Genomic DNA, 21542 nt, shown 5'->3' with positions numbered 1-21542 from the left:
CTTAAGCTGCTACTCATGCATGTCAAAGTGAAAGCTTTTCGTAGGGCACTGTGTTTTGCAAAGGGTGATGCAAAAAAAAGAAGAAGAAAAAAAGAGGGTGCAAAAAAAAAACCCTGAGGACGATTTGTGAAGAAGTCATCCTTGTAAAGCTATTGGTTCCTGGTCATCAGCCTTTATCCAATGCTTTGGTGATGATGCGGTTGCTCTATTTGGGAAGTTGGCTAGGTCTCAAGGCGCTCTCTCTCGCTCGCTCTCGCTTGCTCTCCCCCCTCAAAGGCTGTTTCACAGTGAAAATATGCTCAGTGCAGCTGAGTGCATGAATGAAAAAGCCTCCGGTAGCTTCTAGGCTAGCAAAATGCAGCACAAGGCTCAACTTACCTTGGCATTTCTCCTGTCCCAGGTAAGGAACTGGGTTGGCCATCTCTCTCTGTGTGTTTGTATATATGTTCTATATCTACCTACATTTCTGTCGGGTTTTTTTTTCGTTTCCCTTTTTTTTGCATTTGGCTTTTTGGAAGTGTCTGATTTCTCAGCGATCGCACGCTGGCTAGGAATACTGTGTAGTGGATATGTGAATAGCATCTGCTCAATGAGAAACACGTCCGTGGGTTTCAGTGACAAGAAATTGGCTACATGTGTGTGTGTGTGTGTGTCGGTGTGCATGCACATTTGTATTTTCCTCACATGGAGGAGAGTAGAAATCTCTCAAGTGTGCCTTGGTAGCAGCAGTAAGATTTTTCTGTCACCTTAAAATGCTTCAACTTTGATTTGCTTCTCCTTCCTGGGGCTGCTGCCAGGATCCGTTACAAGCAGCACATCCTATTTATTAGCCCCCCACCCACCCTTTTGAACAGTAAAATGAAAAATGGAGATTTAAGAAAAAACAGAGAGGAATAAGTACTAAGAAAGAGCCCCTTCCCCACTACCTTGGCAAATCCTTGGTGGATTTGTAATATTGAGCATTCGTGACTTGCTCGGTAGCCTCTCCTCCTTTCTCGACTGTAACGGATCTCCCTCTTCCAGGGCGGAGGGGAGAGAGATCCAGCCTTTAAAAAGCCAAGGGGCTGTGGTGCTCTGCTGTTGCTGTCAGTCAAAAGCCAACAAAGTAGCTGGTCTCCAACTTCTGCACGCCCTGTTGGCTCCTCTCCTCAATCCCCCCCCCCCCGTGAATGTGGAACAGCCTTCATTTTAGAAGGTGGTGTGTGATGTTTAATGCTCCTTTGTTGTCATTTTGGCATAGTGCTCTCGCAACCCCCCCTTTTTTTTGGCTTGTTTTAGGAGCTTAAGATCCCATTCAGTTGCAGTCTTGTATGGAGCCCGGGGAGGGTACTTTATGGAGATAAAAGTTCATTCCTTTTTGGCAAGGGGACCTGACTTGCTTTGGCTTTCATCCTTGAGGTTGTGCCAGAGTTCAGCGCTCCACACCAGACAATCTGAAGTGGGTCTGTGTCTGCCTGAGGTCCCCCAGAAGCTCGACAGAGGAACCTGCCTTATACCAGTGCAGACCATGTGTCCGTCTACCCTGGTATTGCCTATTCTGAGTGTCAGTGCCCCTCCTTTAAGCTGGAGATGTCAAGGGACCCTAACTTTTGATCTTCTGCATGCAAAGCATGTACTCTACTACTTTTCTTTGGTCCCTCCCTAGAGGAGGCATCGCTGATGGCCACTTTTGACAGCCCTCTCTATTTACAGCATCTAAAAGAGGTGGCAAAGATTTCTCGGTCCTACTATTTCAAATCCGTCTAATGTTCCTGCCAAAAAGGGGGATTCCCATGTGCAGTCTAGACATAATACAGTGAGGACCAGGACTTGCACAGACACCAGTAGTAAGACAGAACCCTCTTCCATCCAGGAGGCAGCTGCGGTACGGTAGACTCATGCGAGTTTTCATGACCTGGATTGGGTATGTAGTGAAGGCACCACCCCAAAGAGCCTTGTTTTGGCCTGGATGAAGGCTTTTGCTGTGACGGATGTCGAGATTCACCCTGTCTTGGCTTAACCCATATTCTGAAAGATTTCCAGAATGTGCTGAACTTGGTAGTTGTTGGACTGACTGGAAGACCGGTTGCTCTACAAAAATTGCCAGCTCATATGGACTACAGAGTCTCCATGCTGAAACGACATGGTTTAGGACTGTAGCATCATAAGGAGAGTGGCTTGGAGATATTCCATGTAAAATGAGGCTTGGGTATGGTTGGCTGCTCCTGTATGACCCATGGGGTGTGTTTGCTAGTTGATGAGATGTCTTGAAAGGCTCTTAAAGCAAGGCAAGCTAAGGAGCCACGCTGTGGGTTGAACTACAGGGCATGCAGATGTGAGGTGATGATGCCATTCAAAATGTGGCAGTGGCATATGAAAACTGGGGGGGGGGCATGAATGTAATGGAGGTGGATGGATGCCATGCGGGAGAAAACCAACTATTCAATGGTTAAACGTCTTGCAACTACCCGAAGCGTTTCAGAGCATGAGAGCAATGTGGGACTTTGACTTTGATATTAGAGACTTCTCCCTTTTTGTTTCTTTTTAAAGGGAAGGGTGTCAAATGCATTTTGTGACTTGGCTGACTTGCTTGGGTTATCTGCTTTCTGGGAATCTTGGTCATCTCTCTTGCTGTTGTTGTCTTATCTGCTCTTGGGTTTTTTTTTAGCACAATGTGATTTGGAAGATGGTCCCTTTAAAGTTTCCATACTTTGGCTATCAGGGCTAGACTTCTTAGGATGCTTGGAACAGAGAGGAGGAAAGAAGGGAAGAGACAGAGGGAGGGAGAACAGCAATGGTTGTCAAAGTGAGAGAGAGAGAGAGAGATCACAATACAGTTTGGTGTTTCAAATGTTGCTTGATGAGTCCTCCTTGCTAGGAATAAGGTTCAGAATCTTGACTCGAAAACCAGTTAATCTCTCAAGCTTCCTGGGTGATCCTGGACAAATTAGGCTTGGCCATCCTCACAGGGTTGTTGTGAGTCTCAACTACTGGTTGGAGGTCTTTAAAAGAGGAGAAGTCAGGGCACCCACCAAACTCCCCCTTCCCAAACATATACACCCCCCCAACTGCAGAATCTGAGCCATTTCCTATCTTACAGTTGGTCAGTTCAAATTTCACTTTTTAATCTGAAGGTTCCTCTGTATTATTGATCACTATGACAGGTATATGTGAAAGGCAGTCCCACTTTCTTTTTCGCCTATGTTTCATGGCCGGTACGAATCATGGGCCTCATCCTGCCATGTCTGAAATGTCACTTATTAGGAGATCAAACAAAATTGGCTGATAGGAGGACCAGATATGATTGAGGGCTTCATTCCCAGGACCTGTGTGAGGGCCAGGACTCCCTGCTGATACTCACGAAGCAAGTAAAGAAGAGACTGACCCTGAGCATGTGCAAAGTGCCCTTCTCTGCCAACGTATCTGAAAGGGAAGGGGCACACCTTACAAGCTGGAGCAGGACGCTGACCTTCTCCCTTTTGGAAAGCAGCAACTGGTTGACTGTAATATCGCACATTAAATAAGTCCTATTTTGTGGTGGAACTATTGGGATGAAGAGGCCTCGGTGGGAATCTGTGCAACAGCTGTTGAGATGATGAGCAAAGGGCTGTTGCTAAAGAGCCTGTTCAGATGGATTGTTTCTCTCTGCTTTCGAAAAGTTTCATGCAGCGGGGAAAGCGAAAGGGAGAGAATGGGAGCTTCTCCCTGCTGCACACAGCCATCTGGCAAAGGCCCGTGGTTGTAACATGTTGTGGCAGCAATATTTTTCCCCTTTCTCGGCAGCAGCCACAACTCATTCCTTGATACCTGGCGAACGGAAGCAGCGCGCACGGATCTCGATCAACTGATTTATACGCCGTACAAATCTGCTGCCACCACAATGCCTTCCAGGGAAGAATATAATTCCGGCTTTGAATTAACGGCCTAAGTTTTGGTTCACGGTGATGCCGGGCGGTGGGCGTTGCAGGAGGCGGGGAGGAAAGGGCCTTCTGCAAAGTGGCTGACAGGACCCTGCAAAGCCTAAATAGGCAAACATTCCTCAATGAGATGCTATAGATTGGGTATGTGAGGAACCTCTTTCAGCCCACAGGCTGGATTCAATTTGAGACAAGCATCTGGGGCCTTGCATTCCAGGGGTGGGCGGAGCTGAGGGGAGGGGCCAAAATACAAAACTTTTTTAAAATGCCAGCTTGTTGTAGTATGAAGCTCTTGTTGACAGCCATTAAGTTTTATGAAGAAGCACTTTAACCTTTTAGAATAGGGGAAAGAAAACTGAACAAAAGCCAAGAAAATACCAATGGTTGGAGGTGGAAGAAGGAGGGAGTATTGCACTCCGAGGAACCCCAGAGGACCAGATTAGTCACCCAGGAGGGCTGGATTAGGCCACAAGGCCTGAGATTCCCCACCTCTGTTATATATTGTATGTTACAGACCCGTGCAAAGTCTATATATGCAGAAATTAATTGCATAACACACACACACACACACACACACACACAGATTCACTCCCGACAAACCTATGCAAAACAATCTGCTATTGATCCTCTTTTTCCAGCAGGGGAAACTGAGGCTGAGATGTGTTCAAGGTTTCTTGGGAGGATGTCTTCAAATGGTATATAGAAGCAGAAAGTGTGCGACTGAGTTGTGTTTCCGCTCTCTGTGCTTTTGGAGTCGTGTCAGGAGGGGGAAGTGTCATCCGGGGTGCACAGATTGGTTTTGGTAATTTTTTTTCCAACTTCCTGGATAGAAGTTGCCCAGTTCTCTCATTGCACATTTCTCTGAATGCAGAGAAAGAGGAAGCGGGTGGGGCTGGCTCCCAAAGTGCAGCCACATGGGACAAATTCATCACTGGTTGAGAGCCAATATTTATAATAACTAGCTTCTAAATGCATTTTCCCATGGCTGTTGCTGTCCTTATGGGCTTTTAGCTGTGCCAAACTCCCATTAAATCCACTGCAAGTTAAGGACGAAATGAAGCTCTGAATAGTGCAATCCTACAGGATAGATGCCTGATAGAGAGAGAGAGAGAGGGCTCCAATCTCAGAGCCCCTCTGTCCATCAAAAAGCCTGCCAGCCAAGCTCTGATGGCCAGGACGAGTGATAGAAGCTTGTTTAGCCTTTCTGTCCTTCATTTGTGCATTTTGACTGACCTTGCTGTGGGTGGGGATGGAAACTAAGAGACTTGTGGATCCAGTAGACCCACATCATCTCCTTCCTCTTCCCTGCCTACCCACAGAAATGCCCCCTTTCCTCCCTATCAAGGTCATGATGACACCACCTTGGGAATGAAGCCACCCCGGTGGATGGGATGCGTGACTGTGGGTGGGGATGGAAAGCCTTGCTATGATTCCCACTCTGTCTATGACCTCAGGTGGTGGATAATCACTAGCATCCCCTGGCCATTCAGACCCCATTGGATAGCTCTCTAAGTCTCACTGAAATAAATGTACTTCTTTGTCTCTGATGCACATGGTTGAGGACTTCGTAATGCAGCCAGTGACTTCTTTTTGTAAGTTGGAGCTACCCCAAAATCTTCCTTGCGTTGCTGAAAGGTCCAGAAAGATGTTATTTGCACACATGCGGAACATGCGGAACTTGGCTCAGTGTGGCTTACAATGTGATTGCCATTTCGAAATTCTTTCCATTTCCAAAACGACGAGAGAGCTAAGAAGTGTCCTAACGGAGGATTTTCCATTTCTTTTTTAAAAGGAGGAGGAGGAGGAGGGGGGGAGGTGGTGGTGATGGAGGAGGAGGAATGCACTGGAAAATGTTGGCTGGACATATGTCCACCTCTCTGTTTTTGAAGGGAGGGAGCAAGGACTACATATACTTGGTTGCATCTAAGATCTGCCTCCTACAAGAGGAAAGGACCTTCCGCAGAAGAAAGGGCTCTGCTCATAGAAGCCCCCCCATCCATTTTTGGGGGGTCCCCCTTCCCTCCCTTCAGCCCATCCCATTCAGCAGGGTCGCCTGACTCTCTGAGTTTCATTTGTCAGGTGGCTGGAGGGACGGCCACGGGAAGGAGGGGTGGGTGGGATACTCCACTTCTGTCAGTTCAGTTGTTCTAGTCTCAACCTTGCTCCAACCCTGGATTGTTGAGAACTGGCAGTATAATTTGGGGTCTTGCTTTATAGAACAGTTAGTCGCATCCAGCAATTGTATCACAGCTTTACAGCATTTCTTTTGTTCTGCAAATATGAAGTCATCGCCAGGGGTCCAATTCACTAAGATTGGCAAGGAACAATGGGCATAATTATTTAGCTAAATGCGTACCTACTGAAGACCTTTGAGAATCCAGCATTCAATCTGAAACAACAATGTGAGTTTTAATTGCAAAGAAAGGCATGTAAGGATGATGTACTCCAAAAGTTTCATCTTTTTATTATGTAGTGAATTATACAAAACATGGAAAATCACCAACTTTTTTTCCCATATTTCTCCAGAAGAGGGCTCCCTGCACAGCGTGAAAACTAGCATTTACAACAGCTATGGAAGGAAAGGTCGTAGGCGCATGGGGAAAGACGAGAAAATTCACATTCCTGCCCAAAAAACCCCTGTCTAAATAACTTCAAGGGTTGAATTCAGATTTCCTCCCTCCAAATTGGCCTCTTGTGGAGGCTGATCTGATGCAGCACTTGATAGGTCATTGCTGGCATAGAGATGGGGGTGTGTGCTGTGAGCAAAAAAAACCCCACCCCCAAAATGTTATAATTAATTTAAACATTTCAAAAATATATAAATTAATAAAATAAAATGAAAAAAAAGATGGTTCTTGATAATGGCATCAGAACGGTACTTATGTCCAGAGACTCTGTGCTTATCTGAGATTTTCCATTCCCAATGGGGAAATGAAGAAACAAAAATTAAATTAATAAATATTGATGTCGATAAGAATCCTACATAAGCAGCGGGTTAATGGACATTACTGTGGGATCTACCGTATTTCTTTGATTCTAAGACACACTTTGTTCCCCATATAAACATCTCTAAAAACGGGGTGCGTTTATTATTTCTTAGAATCAAAGCTTTTTTTTTTCCCTGTTGTTGGTACTGAAATTAGTGTGCGTCTTACAATCGATGGCGTCTTAGAATCGAAGAAATACGATAGTGGAAAATAAGACTCATATGCACGATGCAGAAGATGATCCACAATGCAGACAATTGTGCATGTGATGGGCAACAATGATTCGCATCTGCATTGCAAAGCTTAGAGGGACATCTGTGTTTTGAACGGGGATGCTGTTGCACAATTAGGCCTAGTGCACATCCTAGTACACATGTGTCATGTAACAGCCATCTGCACCTTGAACATGTCGATTTCGCTTTGTCAATAAGTGCCCCAGACTTGTGTTACTGCTATATGCAAAGGCAGAAATGTTGATGGAAGTCCATGGAAATTGAGGGGTGTATGCTGTACAATCCTAGCTGTTGATCATCTTGGCTGACATGTTGAAAGGGAAACCATGACCACATCTGTGTGTGACCAGAGGTTACTACTCCATGTTACCAGTGTGTGTCTGGGTGGTGCCGAGTTGCCACTTTTCATGTAGCTAGACCCTATGATGTGCTAGTGTTTGCAAAGTGGGAGTCAGGTAATGAATGTGATTGCTACTCATAACACCAGTACTGCCCTGGCCTGGGCCCTGGCGGTTATGCTGAGATAGGATAGAACTAGAAGCTTTTGACTGAAGTTAGTGGTTCCTTCGAACACTGTGAGAGTTGACTGTGTCAGGATAATTACGTCACTGCTGCCATGGAAATGCATGAAACATACCGAGGGCTTCATTGGGTCATAGTTTTGGAAGCTGCCCAGCACCTGTCTGATTCCCCTGCTGGAATGCCACAACAAAGCAACAGAGTGTTTTTGAGGATGTGCAGAGTGCCACACAACCACCTGCTTGTATAACTTTGGATGGTGGGGGAAGACTTCCATGGGTGACATCTGATCAGACTTGAATCCTGACCATCTCTTTTAATAGTGTACAATCACATCACACTGGCACAAAAATTGGCATCAGGTGGGAATTCAGGATAAGTGGTACCAGCTGATGGGTGACTTCAAAGCCCCTAGACTCTCCCTTCTTAGGGTTCTCTATTGTCAAAGCAGATTTAGACTGGACAGCTGAAGGCTGTCTTCAAACATTCTTCAAGCAGAGGATGTCTTCAAAGAAAAAAGGCTGTCCTTTGTAAAGCAGGCCATGCGGCCACCCTAATGGATCGTCCTGGAAATCTTATCTTTTAAGAATCAAGTTATCGGCCCTTAAGCCTGGGAGGATAGGCCTGGAAAGGTATGTGTGCAATGCCCATGGAATCTCCAAACACAGAGGATGTGCTAAGTAGGATCCCCAAGTGTTAGCTGTTTGAAGCTTACATGCCTTCTTCAGGAGAATGTTCCACAGAACAGTCCACAGAGTGAAAAAGGCTCTGCTCCTTTTCTAAACCTAATTTAGCTTCAGTTGGTGAAGGAAACCGAAGCAGGTTCTGCCTTGCAGATCAGAACACATGGGAAGGTACGCAGGGAGTAGAGGGAACCATTGCTATTGAATGGGAATGGGTGAACACATGTAAGTGGGTGAACAAGCAGTATTCAAAATCCCTGAGATACCCCCAACATTGTCTTGCCACTCCTCAGTGTCAGCTCCCTGCTCGTGATCGCTTCTCACTTTGCGTGAATGGGGAACTTGCACAAACTGAGCAGGGATCGAATGGGAGGTTTGCACAAATTCCTCCACAGAAAGTAAAGTGGAAATGTTTTGGGCAAATTAGGACTTTTGAACTAAACAACTGGGAATCAGGAACAAGCACGTGGATGACAATTTGGAAATACTTTCAGCAGACATGTGCTCATGCTCACATTTGGAGCTTTGAATGGGGCATTCTTGCATGTTTTTTGAGCAAACATGAAGCCCTCTTGCATTCTAGGGTTGCGTGAGCATTTCATTTCTGTGAGCATGCGCCATTTGAAGTGCCCCATTGGAGGTCCTAGAATGGGACTACGTAGAAATAAACTACAAGGTGCAACAACCAAGCACCACCTTTGGTAGTTTAACTGCAATTGTGAAATTGCATGCATTATGCTTAAACATAAAAAATAAAATAAATGGTAGTCCAAACTACCACCGCCTTGAAAAGGGAATCTTTGCCCCATCATATAATTAGCAGAAGCAGAACCATTTTTGTGTGTAGATAGATGGATAGTTAGATAGTTGCAGCAGAGCGAGCGAGACCAGCTGCTTTCCCTGGTTGTCCTATGAACCCTTCATTAATTTAACATAAAACTCAGGCTTCATCCTACAAATTCTCAATGCAAGGAGTACAACATGTGGAAGAGCTAATTTCCCCCAGTCCCTCTTCATAGCCATCAGGGTTCTTTCTCCACTCATATGTTGCTTATCATCGGCTGATGGAACAAGACCATTTGGCTTCGGGCTCTCCTGACAGTTTTTGGTCTGAGTTGGATGCCTCACAGCTTTGGATTTGGACCAAACACCTTCATTATGGGTTGGCACCATCACTTGACCTTCTCTGCTGCCATTTCTGCTATGGGCGAAGCGTAAAAATGGAATGTTGTCTTGCAAAATGCCCAGCACATCTCCCAGCGATTGCAGATAGGCTGCCAAGGCCATTGTGTGTACCACAACCCAACAGTTCTTCTTTTTCTCTTGAGATCAGCAACTCTAGCATAGTGACAGCTAGTGTGTGTGTGTGTGAGAGAGAGAGAGAGAGAGTGAGTGAGTGAGAGAGAGAAATTGCATGGTAGAGAAATAACGCTACAAAGAAATAATTCAATGCTTTGGGGACCATGGGGCAACTCCACCCTGTCTCTTGCACTTTCATTCTACACTATATCAGCCTTTCTCAGCCTAGTTCGCAAAACCCTTCCAATGTTTTGAAATTCATCTCCCATCTTTGTGGTGGGAATGATAGGAAGTGCAGTCCAACACACCTGTAGGACACCAGGTTGAACATCTAGATTAACTCACAGAACCGCAGATCTGGGCTCCCAGTATGGCCCCCTGGTGATGACCATACCCACTTTCCCTGATCTCCTATCATTGGGTGGTTTCCAGGCACTTCTGCATTTCCTCCCACTCTAAAAGGTTGAAATGCCTCTCCTAAGGCTTATTTACTGGGCAGTAAGAGCTTTAGGCTATGAGATGCTAGTACGTGTGGTAACTTTGCTCCTTTGCTTCAGCCCTGCTTTGTATGCCTTCAGCCCCACCCACAACTGAAATGCAGTCCTCAAGAGCTTCTCCAAAATGGAGCCACTAGGAAGAGTCCGAGCACAGGAAATGGTAATGTTGGCCAGAGTTGAGCTCAGGTTTTCACTCACAGATCTTCTCCATTTGCTCCTTAAAGGGATCACCATCATGGAATACACACACTTTCTGAACTCTTGAACAGCAGTCATTTTGCTCTGTCCCTAAGAGAGCTTCAGATCACATTCTCCAAGTGGAATGGCAAACTTCTGAAACACAATCGTCTCACTTTTTCCTCCCAGTGCCGGTAATGGCTTCCCAGGGGAGAGCAAAGCTTTGGAAAACAGCTTTGCCACGCCTGTTTGAAGCTATAGATGCTTTGGCCTCAAGGCATCTAGGCAGGCAGCTCCCCTGCTTCTAAGAACTTCCTCACTCCTGCCTTGTAAGACTTATTTTTTTCCTAATTTCCCCTGAGACAGGTCTTGTGTTTCCCCCTTGGGGAGCAGATTTTACTGAGCAGGGCAATCACATAATCAGAGAATTAGCATCTTTTAGAACTCAATGCAAGTGTATTATTTAGACCCATGGAAGTTGAAGACGCCCTGCTTTGTAGACTGTGAAAGAGCGTGCATCCCTTGTCTTAAACTTGGTGTTGAAATACGATAGCATGTAGAAACAGAATTACCTCTTTGACAGGGGTGACATAATGTATGTTTTAATGCTATTTTTTTCTTTCTAGAGAGCCTATCTACTTTTTGGTCTTTGCTCCTTGAACATCAACACCCAGAGGGGCTTGCAGATAACCCCATGCATTGAAAGAACCTGTCAGGGGGAAGTCATGGGTTTGCATGGGCTAGCCACCAGCCACCCACTGTACCACAGAACCCTCTGCAACTATGATTTTCCCAATCAGCACCCCTTCCCATGTGGAACAGCTGCAAGTGTATAAACTAGTATGCATGCATAGCCCCTTCTGATGCCATCTAAATTTGTGGATGGTGTGGCATAGTTGGCCCATGAATAACCACCCCCAATGCTTCCCCCCTCCCTACTTCTTCTTTCAACATGAGAAGTTTGTCTGTACTTCCATTCTAGTTTTGCCTTTAGGGTAATGCCTTTAATTTTGCTGATTCATTAATGTTGTCATATTTGCCATTCTTTAGAGTTTAGCTCCCTTCCAATGCGTTCTAGAACATGCTTAAGCAAGATCCTATGTACAATTACCCATAGCAAGTTCTTTCAATAGAGTTGAACTGTTTGGAAACAGAGCCCTATGAAGAGAGACTGAAAGAATTGTGCATGTTTAGCCTGGAGAAGAGAAGATGGAGGGGAGACATGATAGCACTCTTCAAATACTTAAAAGGTTGTCACACAGAGGAGGGCCAGGATCTTTTCTCGATCCTCCCAGAGTGCAGGACACGGAATAACGGGCTCAAGTTAAAGGAAGCCAGATTCCAGCTGGACATCAGGAAAAACTTCCTGACTGTTAGAGCAGTATGACAATGGAACCAGTTACCTAGGGAGGTTGTGGGCTCTCCCACCCTAGAGGGCTTCAAGAGGCAGCTGGACAACCATCTGTCAGGGATGCTTTAGGGTGGATTCCTGCATTGAGCAGGGGGTTGGGCTTGTGGGCCCCTTCCAACTCTGCTATTCTATGATTCTATGATTCTATGACTTCCAAGTGAACATCATCACCCCATAAGGTGCTATTTAGGACAGGGTTCCTGAAATGAAGAGAGATGGGGTAAATAGGAGTGGATTTTTTTATTATTGTAGAAGGATTGTGAGCACTACTCAATTATGCTAAGCCAACAAAATTCCTGGGCTCAGAATTCTTTAATACTAAATATATATCTTCTGCACCAGTTGGTGGATCTTGGGGTTGAGGGGACGGGGGAGAAACCAAAGTAGAGGATAATGCAAGCCTGACCTATGATTTAGTGCACACCCAGCCATAAGTGCATAAATAAGAGCCCTGCTGGATCCATTTTGCCCAGGATTGGAGAACTTGGGGCTCTCCCAATGTTGGATTGTAACTTCCCTCATCCCTGACCATCACCATGCTTGTCGGGTCTGATGGGAGTTGTAGTCCAGCAACCAACTGGAGAGCACCAAGTTGTGAGACGACTCATAAACACTGACTGGCAGGATTTCTCCAGGGATTCAGACAGAAGACTTTCCTAGTCTGACCTAGACATGCTGGGCATTGAACATGAAGCCTTTAGCATGCAAATCATGTGCTCTACCACCAAACAAAGACCCTTCCCTTATTGGAGCCTGCCAAAGCGACAGCGCAGAAGCCAGGGCTTCATCTCAATGCAATGCCTGTAAGGCCACTTACTTCACCGCTGGAGACAAAACCTGAACAATTTGGCATCATCCCTATTGTAGACATTGTGTAATCTTCCCTCCTGAAATTATGGTGCTCGTGGGAAAATAGGTCTTTGCGAAAGTAAGAAGGAAAGCAAAGCTGTGCATAAAATGTCAGGACGTGAGTAGAGCAAAATCTCAATGTCGATGGGAAACGGTTGTCTAGGCTGGCATTTATATCCCGGCGGTACTTGACAGCTGGAGATGGTGTTTAGTCCAGGTGGCATTTCCGTCTCTGTAAAGCATGGACCATAATTGATGAACTGATTTGAACTGGTTAGTGGCACTTTGAACTCCATAAATTGTGCCTCGTGCATACGAAGCACCTCATTAACCTACAATGGACAGGCCCTGCATCCTGAATACCAGCTTGCCCTGGGCTGAGCTCCTGTGCCTGATGAGCAGCGCTTTGCTTCAGCAGGAAAAGTACCTTACCTATTGCGCAAGCAAGGCTATTTAGAGCAGTATCTAAGTATGACAGCCCCTGCTTTTTGAAATAATTGTTTCGGAGATAGGGGCTAGGGTTTAATTCAGGGGTGAAGATCCTTGGTTCTAGTAGTCAGATCCAGCCCTCCTAGGGTCCCAATCTGGCCCTGAGTTCCCCAGATGGCTCCTTCTCCCTTAGTATCATAGAATCATAGAATAGCAGAGTTGGAAGGTGCCTACAAGGCCATCGAGTCCAACCCCCGGCTCAATGCAGGAATCCACCCTAAAGCATCCCTGACAGAGGGCTGTCCAGCTGCCTCTTGAAGGCCTCTAGCGTGTGGGAGGCCACAACCTCACCAGGCAACTGATTCCATTGTCATACTGCTCTAACAGTCAGGACGTTTTTTCCTGATGTCCAGCTGGAATCTGGCTTCCTTTAATTTGAGCCCGTTATTCCGTGTCCTGCACTCTGGGAGGATCGAGAAGAGATCCTGGCCCTCCTCTGTGTAACAACCTTTTAAATATTTGAAGAGTGCCATCATGTCTCCCCTCAATCTTCTCTTCTCCAGGCTAAACATGCCCAGTTCTTTCAGTCTCTCTTCATAGGGCTTTGTTTCCAGACCCCTGATCATCCTGGTTGCCCTCCTCTGAAGAGGCTCCAGCTTGTCTGCATCCTTCTTGAATTGTGGAGCCCAGAACTGGATGCAATACTCTAGATGAGGCCTAACCAGGGCCGAATACCGAGGAACCAGTACCTCATGTGATTTGGAAGCTATGTTTTGTAGTTTCCCTCATTTTTATGGAGTTTTGTACCTATTCTAATAGGTTGGTATCATCAGTTTCATTAGTTACTGATGATAAGAGCTTTAAGGTAACATATGATGCTATTTTTGGTCTGCCTATTTTATCTTTGGCCTTGTCCATTGACAGAAAGTGCCCCCTGAGTGGTTCTCTGGAATGGAACTTGGTCTGGGGCTTAAAGATGCTCAACACCCCTTGGTTTATTCAGTACCAAACAGATATGTTCGGGCAGCTCTCCTGGCCGTGGTTTCCTTCCATGAAAGGGAACAGGATGTCACTGGGTGGTGAAGGACTTTCAAGTCTGACACGCCGTTCATTCGAATGTGGAGGTGAGCTTGGTGCATTTAGACCACAGCTGACAACCTGTGAACCAGAACAGAAGCTTATTCATAGGCTTCTGATGGCTGGCTTTGGTTGAATGTCCACCTTTTCCCACCCTGCCCACATCCAGAGTTCAGCATCCCAGCTCTACTTCTGTGCACTCTGTCAGCCACAAAGTATAGTGCCTTCTCATCATTTGCCTGGAGGGCATCAATGCACGTCCTCCAGGCCCAATCGTAAATAGCTACCTGTTTACTTTGGCCTAACATTGAGCTAAGACTCCGCCGGGGCAATTCTGAATATGGTACTATCTGCTTTTAATAGCTTCGGCTATTGGGCAGTATAGAAATGCAATAAATAAATAAATAATTGCTAATGTTGACATCCTCATTTTTTTATCGCTATTCTTTGTTTTATTTTTGTTTCACTTTTATAAGTCAAAAGTTATGGAACGCACTACCACAAGATGTGGTGATGGCCACCGATCTGGATGGCTTCAAAAGGGGGTTGGATAAATTCCTGGAGGAGAAGGCTATGAATGGCTACTAGCCCTGATGGCTATGTGCTACCTCCAGTATCAGAAGCAGTAAGCCCGTTTGCACCAGTTGCTGGGAAATATGGGTGGGAGGGTGCTGTTGTACCATGTCCTGCTTTGTTGGTCCCTGGCCAACAGCTGGTTGGCCACTGTGTGAACAGAGTGATGGAGTAGATGGACCTTGGTCTGATCCAGTAGGGCTCTTCTTATGTTCTTATCCCCCATTCGACACAGCTGCAGAAATGCTGGCTTTCATTGTCTTCATCCCTTTTTCTTGACCACAGCTGTTGTACTATAGCTAAGATGTCCTTGTGATGTCAAAATCATAAACTCTTCAGCTACATCCATGGCTAGACCTTTCCCATTTTTCTGTAATATTTCCACCACAGAGAGGTGGCTTTTCCCCACTTCTTCTTTCTTTCTTTCTTCTTTTTTTTAAATGCTGCAACGCCAACCGTATCAATGCAGTGATATATAGTGCCAGTTTCTTGCTGATGTAGCTGCTGAACTTAGTATCCCTTCTCATGTGCTGACAGAGGAGTCTGAGCGAGTAGATAAAAATTGAATATATTGAAAAGTGCAAAACAAATTGAAGAATGAAAGTAAAAATTCTGTTCAGTCTACTTTTTTTTTTGTTGACTTGCTGCTTAGAGGCAGAAAAATCCCTTCTTACTGTTGGTGATATATGGGGGACAATCAGAAATATATTTAACTTTCTAAGGAGGATTGCTGACATTTGAGAATAAGCCGAATGGCTTAATATGACCTGCTCTTGGTTTGTGGCTCGTTAAGATTTGAGGGACGACATAATCTGGTCTTTGAATAAGTTGGAGATCTTGCTGTTGGCAGAGGGTCAAAGATGTCAACCTCTGGGTCCCTGCCAGATTGATGAATCTGGTCTTGACCTGAAAAAAAAAAAGAAAACAACTTTGTGGAACAACAAGTACAGGTATATAAGGTGGGCGGAATCATCAGATGCATGGCAGCCACCCACACTGCAAAGCAAACAGGATCCAAGAGGAAACGGGACCTGCAAGGTCAATGAGAGGATGGCTAGATCTACACCAAGCAGGATATAACACATTGAAAGTGGGTTGAAAAGGGTATATGGGCCCAAACACTTGTCAATAGAGTTATAAACCATTATAAAGCAGTGGTGTAGATCTTGCCTATGTCAGCTGAACAAACAGAAAACTCCTAATGTAAACTGAGCTGAAGATCCAGTTGAGCCTGAAAGTAAATATACGTTCAGAAGACACCTTAAACCATGGCTTTAACTACGGTGAATAAGGCTCTTCGCCTTATTCACCGTGGTTTAAGGTGTCTTCTGAACAGGGGCAGTGGGACCAATGAGTGAGCTGGGCCAAAGTTTGGAGAGAAGAGAGTGCTGATTTCAGGGCCGGTGATACCATAGAGGCCACTCAGGCGGCCGCCTAGAGCGCCAAGGTAAAGGGGGTGCCGAACGCCACACCTGGAAGCCGCTCTCCCACAGCGGCTCTGAGAGGGCAGCTTCCGGGCGCGCCGTTCTGAAGCCGCCCACCCACCCCAGCGTCCTGGCTTCACTTCAGATGGGTGGGCGCTGAAGCGAAGCCAGAACACTGGGTAAGGGGGCGGGCAGGCGGCTTCGGAATGGCGTGCCCGGAAGTTGCTCTTCCAGAGCGGCTTCCAGCTGGGCACACTGTTCCAAAGCTGCCCACCCCCACCCCAGCGACCTGGCTTCGCTTCAGCTGGTCAGGCGAGATGGCGCCCCGCGCCCGGGTACGCTGGGGTGGGGGTGGGTGGGTGAAAGCAGCTCACTTGCCTTGGGCGCAAAATAGTCTGGCACCAGCCCTGTCTGATTTGATAGGGGGTAGAAGGTGAGCAGGGGGCGGGGAACCACTTCTTATTGTGAGAGCAGCTCCCTGCCCCAGAGCGCTTACAACCTAAATTTGGCACATCCATTCTATGGTCCTTCGATACAAAACATTGTGAAAAAGTTCAAAGCAAACAAGCCCTGCCTCCAGGCTTGCAATTGCAGGTAATTATTTTTTTCCCCTGTGTCCAGTCGACAGAGATGCCATTTGTCTTCACACGGGCATTCATCCCAATACGCTGAGACCTTGGCACTTAGAAGAGGAAAGAACCCTGTCGCAGCTGCTTGGTCAACAGCCAGGCTTAAAAACAAACAAATAAACAAGCAAATGAAACAAAAACCACCCTTCCTACCAGATAGATAGATAGATTAAAAGGAAGAAAACCACTCTACTGGTTCCCTATAGGCCCAAAGATGTAGAGTAGATGGAAGCCCTGGGAAGATCAACTGAGAATAACAGCAATTATTCTACACTGTGTCTGTTGTTATTTGCCAGACCTTCGAATCTGCTTGTCCATCTGTTGGCTATTTTCTGTGATGCCCTCTCACCTAACCAGCTGCAGAGTCAAGGCACATTGGAGGACTGTCACATATCCGCAGAGCAATTGGCTCGCCTTTTCTACACACGCCGACGTAACTGGCAAGTGGCAATCTCTCGGCATCAATAGGAGCACATTTTTGGGTGGCTGCAAGTCCATGGAATAAAGGGCTTCATCCCACGTACCCGTTTCCCTCGAATTATCCCCAACAAAGTTGTTGTTGTTGTTGTTAGCTAAATCACACCTGGGGTGGCAGCGCTCCTAAGATCCTTGGCATACCAGGAAAGGGTTTAAGGGGGAGAAATGTAAAAAAAAAACACCCATTAAAAATCATAAAAAATCAACGGATGACCCAATCTGATTCAAGTTTGTTATGCTTAAACCTCTCCTTATTATCTATTACTGTGCCAATGTTGATGTCTTTGTCTTTAAAACTTACGCAGATGTAAGCCTTTGTTTAATTTGTACTTTAAACATGTCAAATCCTCCTCCTGCGCCCCCAGTGGCCGCTCGGAGAACAACAAAAGATTCGCTCCTAAAGAGGTAGTAAAACAGGTCGGTTCTTTTGGCTAAGAAGCACAATTAAAGCAGGATGCATGAGAGCACTTAACAGTCAAAGCAGATTATAAGCTGGAAAACTTCAGTCCTTTGCATGCAATTCGCAGTGATTGCGCAGTATAACGCTGGTGTGATGAAGCTAAAAGAGTGTCTTCATGGTCTTTGGACCATGTGTGTGTGTGTGAGGGGGAATGAGGTGGGAAGGGGTCTTATGCATCACCCATAGAGAAGAAATGCATCACCAAACAAGAGAGCTTCGGCTATTGGGCGGTATAGAAATGCAACAAACAAACAAACAAATAAATAAATAAGAGAATGCAAGAGGAGTCAGCTTTGCATGTGCTAAGTGTGGTGTAGTGGCTAGAGTATTGGACTGGGAGTCCGGAGATCCGGGTTCTAGTCCCCACTCGGCCATGGAAACCCACTGGGTGACTTTGGGCCAGTCACAAAACTCTCAACCCAATCTACCTCACAGGGTTGTTGTTGTGAGGCTAATACAAAGTTCTGCACTTGAAGAGTATAATCACAGAATGATAAGTGTCTGAAGAGCTTCAATTAGAATCAGAAGGAACACAAGTGATGGGTGAGAAAGAATATCACTTCAGTTCATTTTTGATACAAGGATTTACCCAAATTGTCAATGTTCTGAGATTCTTTTCTTGAGTACAGTCTTGAATGTGAGAGAAACTAAAACTGACATAATTCTTCATCCAGGCCTAGAGGTTTGAATGCTTTGCTCTTAAATGTCAGCGTTTGTGTATTCAACTGACGAATTAGAGTTGCTATCTCTTTATTTTGACAGGCTCCTCATTGTTAACTATTTAGCAGGCAGGTACATTACGGTCCTTTCCATGCTGGGAAAAGACATGTCTATTGGATGGGGTTGGTCCAGATGGTTAGAATTTGATTTCAGTTTGGTTTTGATAAGAATTCATCAAAAATTGCAAAGTTCTTCACAAGAGAGAGAGAGAGAGAGAGAGAGAGAATGAATGAATGCTGGAGATTCCAAGAAGGACGCAGACAAGCTGGAGCGTGTTCAGAGGAGGGCAACCAGGATGATCAGGGGTCTGGAAACAAAGCCCTATGAAGAGAGACTGAAAGAACTGGGCATCTTTAGCCTGGAGAAGAGAAGATTGAGGGGAGACATGAGAGCACTCTTCAAATACTTAAAAGGTTGTCACACAGAGGAGGGCCAGGATCTCTTCTTGATCCTCCCAGAATGCAGGACACGGAATAATGGGCTCAAGTTAAAGGAAGCCAGATTCCAGCTGGACATCAGAAAAACTTCCTGACTGTAAGAGCAGTACAACAATGGAATCAGTTACCTAGGGAGGTTGTGGGTTCTCCAACACTGGAGGCCTTCAAGAGGCAGCTAGACAACCATCTGTCGGGGATGCTTTAGGGTGGATTCCTGCATTGAGCAGGGGGTTGGACTCGATGGCCTTGTAGGCCCCCTCCAACTCTGCTATTCTATGATTCTATGATTCTATGATTTTTTAAAAATGTAGATTCTGTAGAAATTGAAGCTGACAGAGGGATGGATGGACTCACTTCTGTCCGCTCCTGCTGGATGCTCACCACACCGTCTTCTGACCCCACTTGCTAAGCTGTGAGAGCTGCTGGAGCACCTGATGAGCACCCTGTTATGTTGTGTAAATGGCCCTTTCATGCCCCCCCCCCATTTATGTAACATTACATATCTGGAAAAAGCCCAGGCCACCATTTTTATGCAAAGTACTGGATCGCTAAGTGGATGGGCAGCAAAGTCCAGTAAGTGGTGTGTCAAATGATTTGGTTAATTCCAGCAGTTTGGCAAGCATGGGTCTAGGAGGCCAAATGGTGGTGGACCCCATCTCTTTCCTGGACTCCCACACCATCCCTACTGACAAATTTGCCCATCCCTAGGAATTACTTGAAGCAAGTGGAAACTCTTGGTGTATGTGTTCCCCATGTGTTGCACGTGCAACTGTGTCTTGCCCAGTTGAACAGACAAACTGGGTGATGGGGAGAAAAATAAACTCCCCTCCTCCTAGTTGAAACTTTGTGATATTACTATTCTTCCTGAGGGCTGTGAGTTTTGTCCAGCGCTGGGCTGTGTTAAACAAACATTTGCCATCAAATCCTGTGACTTATGAACAATTAATTTGCTGTTGCGGCATCACCGCGGGTATTTGCAGTATTTACTTGTGACTTGCATGACTCATCCAGCGCTGTTGGAGTTTAAGTGCCAATAAAGGAGCGAGAACACAGAAGAGTTCAAACATATTCAACCTTATCATATTTCCAAGAAATATTGAAATATTGTTTAGCTACACTAATCATGGCTCTTTGTCACATAGATCGGTCTACAAGCACACAGCCATTTTTTTGCTAAGGTGTCACTCATAGGGAGTGGAGACCCATGGCAATGGGTGGTGATGGTCACCAGTACATCTAGGCGTGAGCATATTACCTCAACACTAAAATCACTCCACTGGCTGCCAGTTAGTTTCCGGGCAAAGTACAAAGTGTTGGTCATTACCTTTAAAGCCCTAAATGTTTTGGGTCCAGGTTACCTACGGGATCGGCTTCTCCCGTACAGTCCGCCCCACACACTCAGGTCCTCTGGGGAGAACTTACTTCAGTAAGGCAAAATTAGGCTGACATCAATTTCCCAGAGGATCTTTTCTTCTGTTTCCCCTGGATTGTGGAACGGCCTGCTGGACGAGATTTGTAAAATTAACTCTCTATGTGCTTTTAAGGCAGCTTTGAAGACTAGCCCTTTCTGGCAGGCCTACCCAGACAATGTAAAATAAGAGTTTTTTAAAGATGTGTTGATTCCTGCACTAATGTTGTTCCCCGCCTCGATCCAAAGGGAGAGGCGGGTAAGAAATTGTTGTTGGTTTTGTGCTCTGGATGGCTGCAGTGAGGATATAGAACCTTGAAAAAGTCAGGATTCTAAATCAGGTGGAGAAGAAGGCTCCCCATTCCAGAACGTATCCCTGACATGGGGGAGGGAAACAGTGATGTGATGGAGGGGTGGATGCCCCTTCACTCAGTTCTAATTGCACATGACTCTTTTTGCCCTTTGGGCTGCATCAGGGACATCCACAGACACAAACACATACATTGGAGACTACCTTGCTACTACTAGTAAGGGAATCCCTGAGGATTGTCTTGCTAGTGCTGCCACCAGCTCTAACAAACGAATCCCTTGTTATCCCTTTTCATCCCATCAAGCTCATTGGCAGGAGAGTCAGGACAAATAAAAGGAAGGACTTCTTCACACAGCGTGTAGTTAAATTATGAAATTTGCTACCACAAGATGTAGTGATGGCCACCAATTTGGATGGTTTCAAAAGGGGGTTGGATAAATTCCTGGAGGAGAAGGCTATCAGTGGCTACTAGTCCTGATGGTGATGTACTACCTCCAGTATCAGGCAGCAAGGGAACTGCCTGGGGAACATGGGTAGGAGGTTGCTGTTGCACCATGTCCTGCTCAACAGCTGGGTGGCCACTGTGTGCACAGAGGGCTGGACTAGATGGACCCTCGGTCTGATCCAGCATGGCTCTTCTTTTGTTCTTATCTCTGATTTTCCTCAGAGATCAGAAATAAGTAATGGGTACTCTTATTAATGCAAGGGAAACCCCAAGCAGGCCACAGCTTGACAGTCCACACTGTTTTCACCGCTGGCATAGTGCTGGTGATTCTCTTAAATGTTGACTTCCTTCTTCCAAGGTTTTACTTGGATTCCTTTGAAGAGGCTGCAGTTGATGAGAGTAAGATGGGGGAACTAATTCAAGTCACGGGGTTTAAGGAGAAGGGCTGGCTAAAGTCTAGTGGAGAAAGAATTTCTGTGGTGGTGGTGGTTGTAATTGTCATTGTCAGAAACAACTGTTGAGCTTCTCCCACATCCCAATTTGTATTGATTTATTGACTGATTTTTTTAAAAAAAAATGGTGACTCACTATGGAATTCAGTA

General features: G+C 45.8%; 1 protein-coding gene across 1 annotated transcript in view; it reads left to right on the top strand.

Annotated features, from left to right (window-relative positions):
• Positions 1-270: 270 nt before the first annotated feature.
• The window catches only part of CDH13 (cadherin 13), a 694106-nt gene continuing 672834 nt past the window's right edge, over positions 271-21542 (top strand). The window contains exon 1 of the mRNA XM_063141045.1: positions 271-400. Coding sequence (XP_062997115.1) covers positions 356-400 — 45 coding nt within the window. The 5' untranslated portion in view covers positions 271-355. The remainder of the gene's footprint in view (positions 401-21542) is intronic.

The sequence above is a fragment of the Elgaria multicarinata genome, chromosome 14, assembly GCF_023053635.1.
Source record: "Elgaria multicarinata webbii isolate HBS135686 ecotype San Diego chromosome 14, rElgMul1.1.pri, whole genome shotgun sequence".
Taxonomy (NCBI): domain Eukaryota; kingdom Metazoa; phylum Chordata; class Lepidosauria; order Squamata; family Anguidae; genus Elgaria; species Elgaria multicarinata.
The sequence above is the reverse complement of the archived record's forward strand: the minus strand, read 5'-3'. Positions and strand labels throughout refer to the sequence as shown.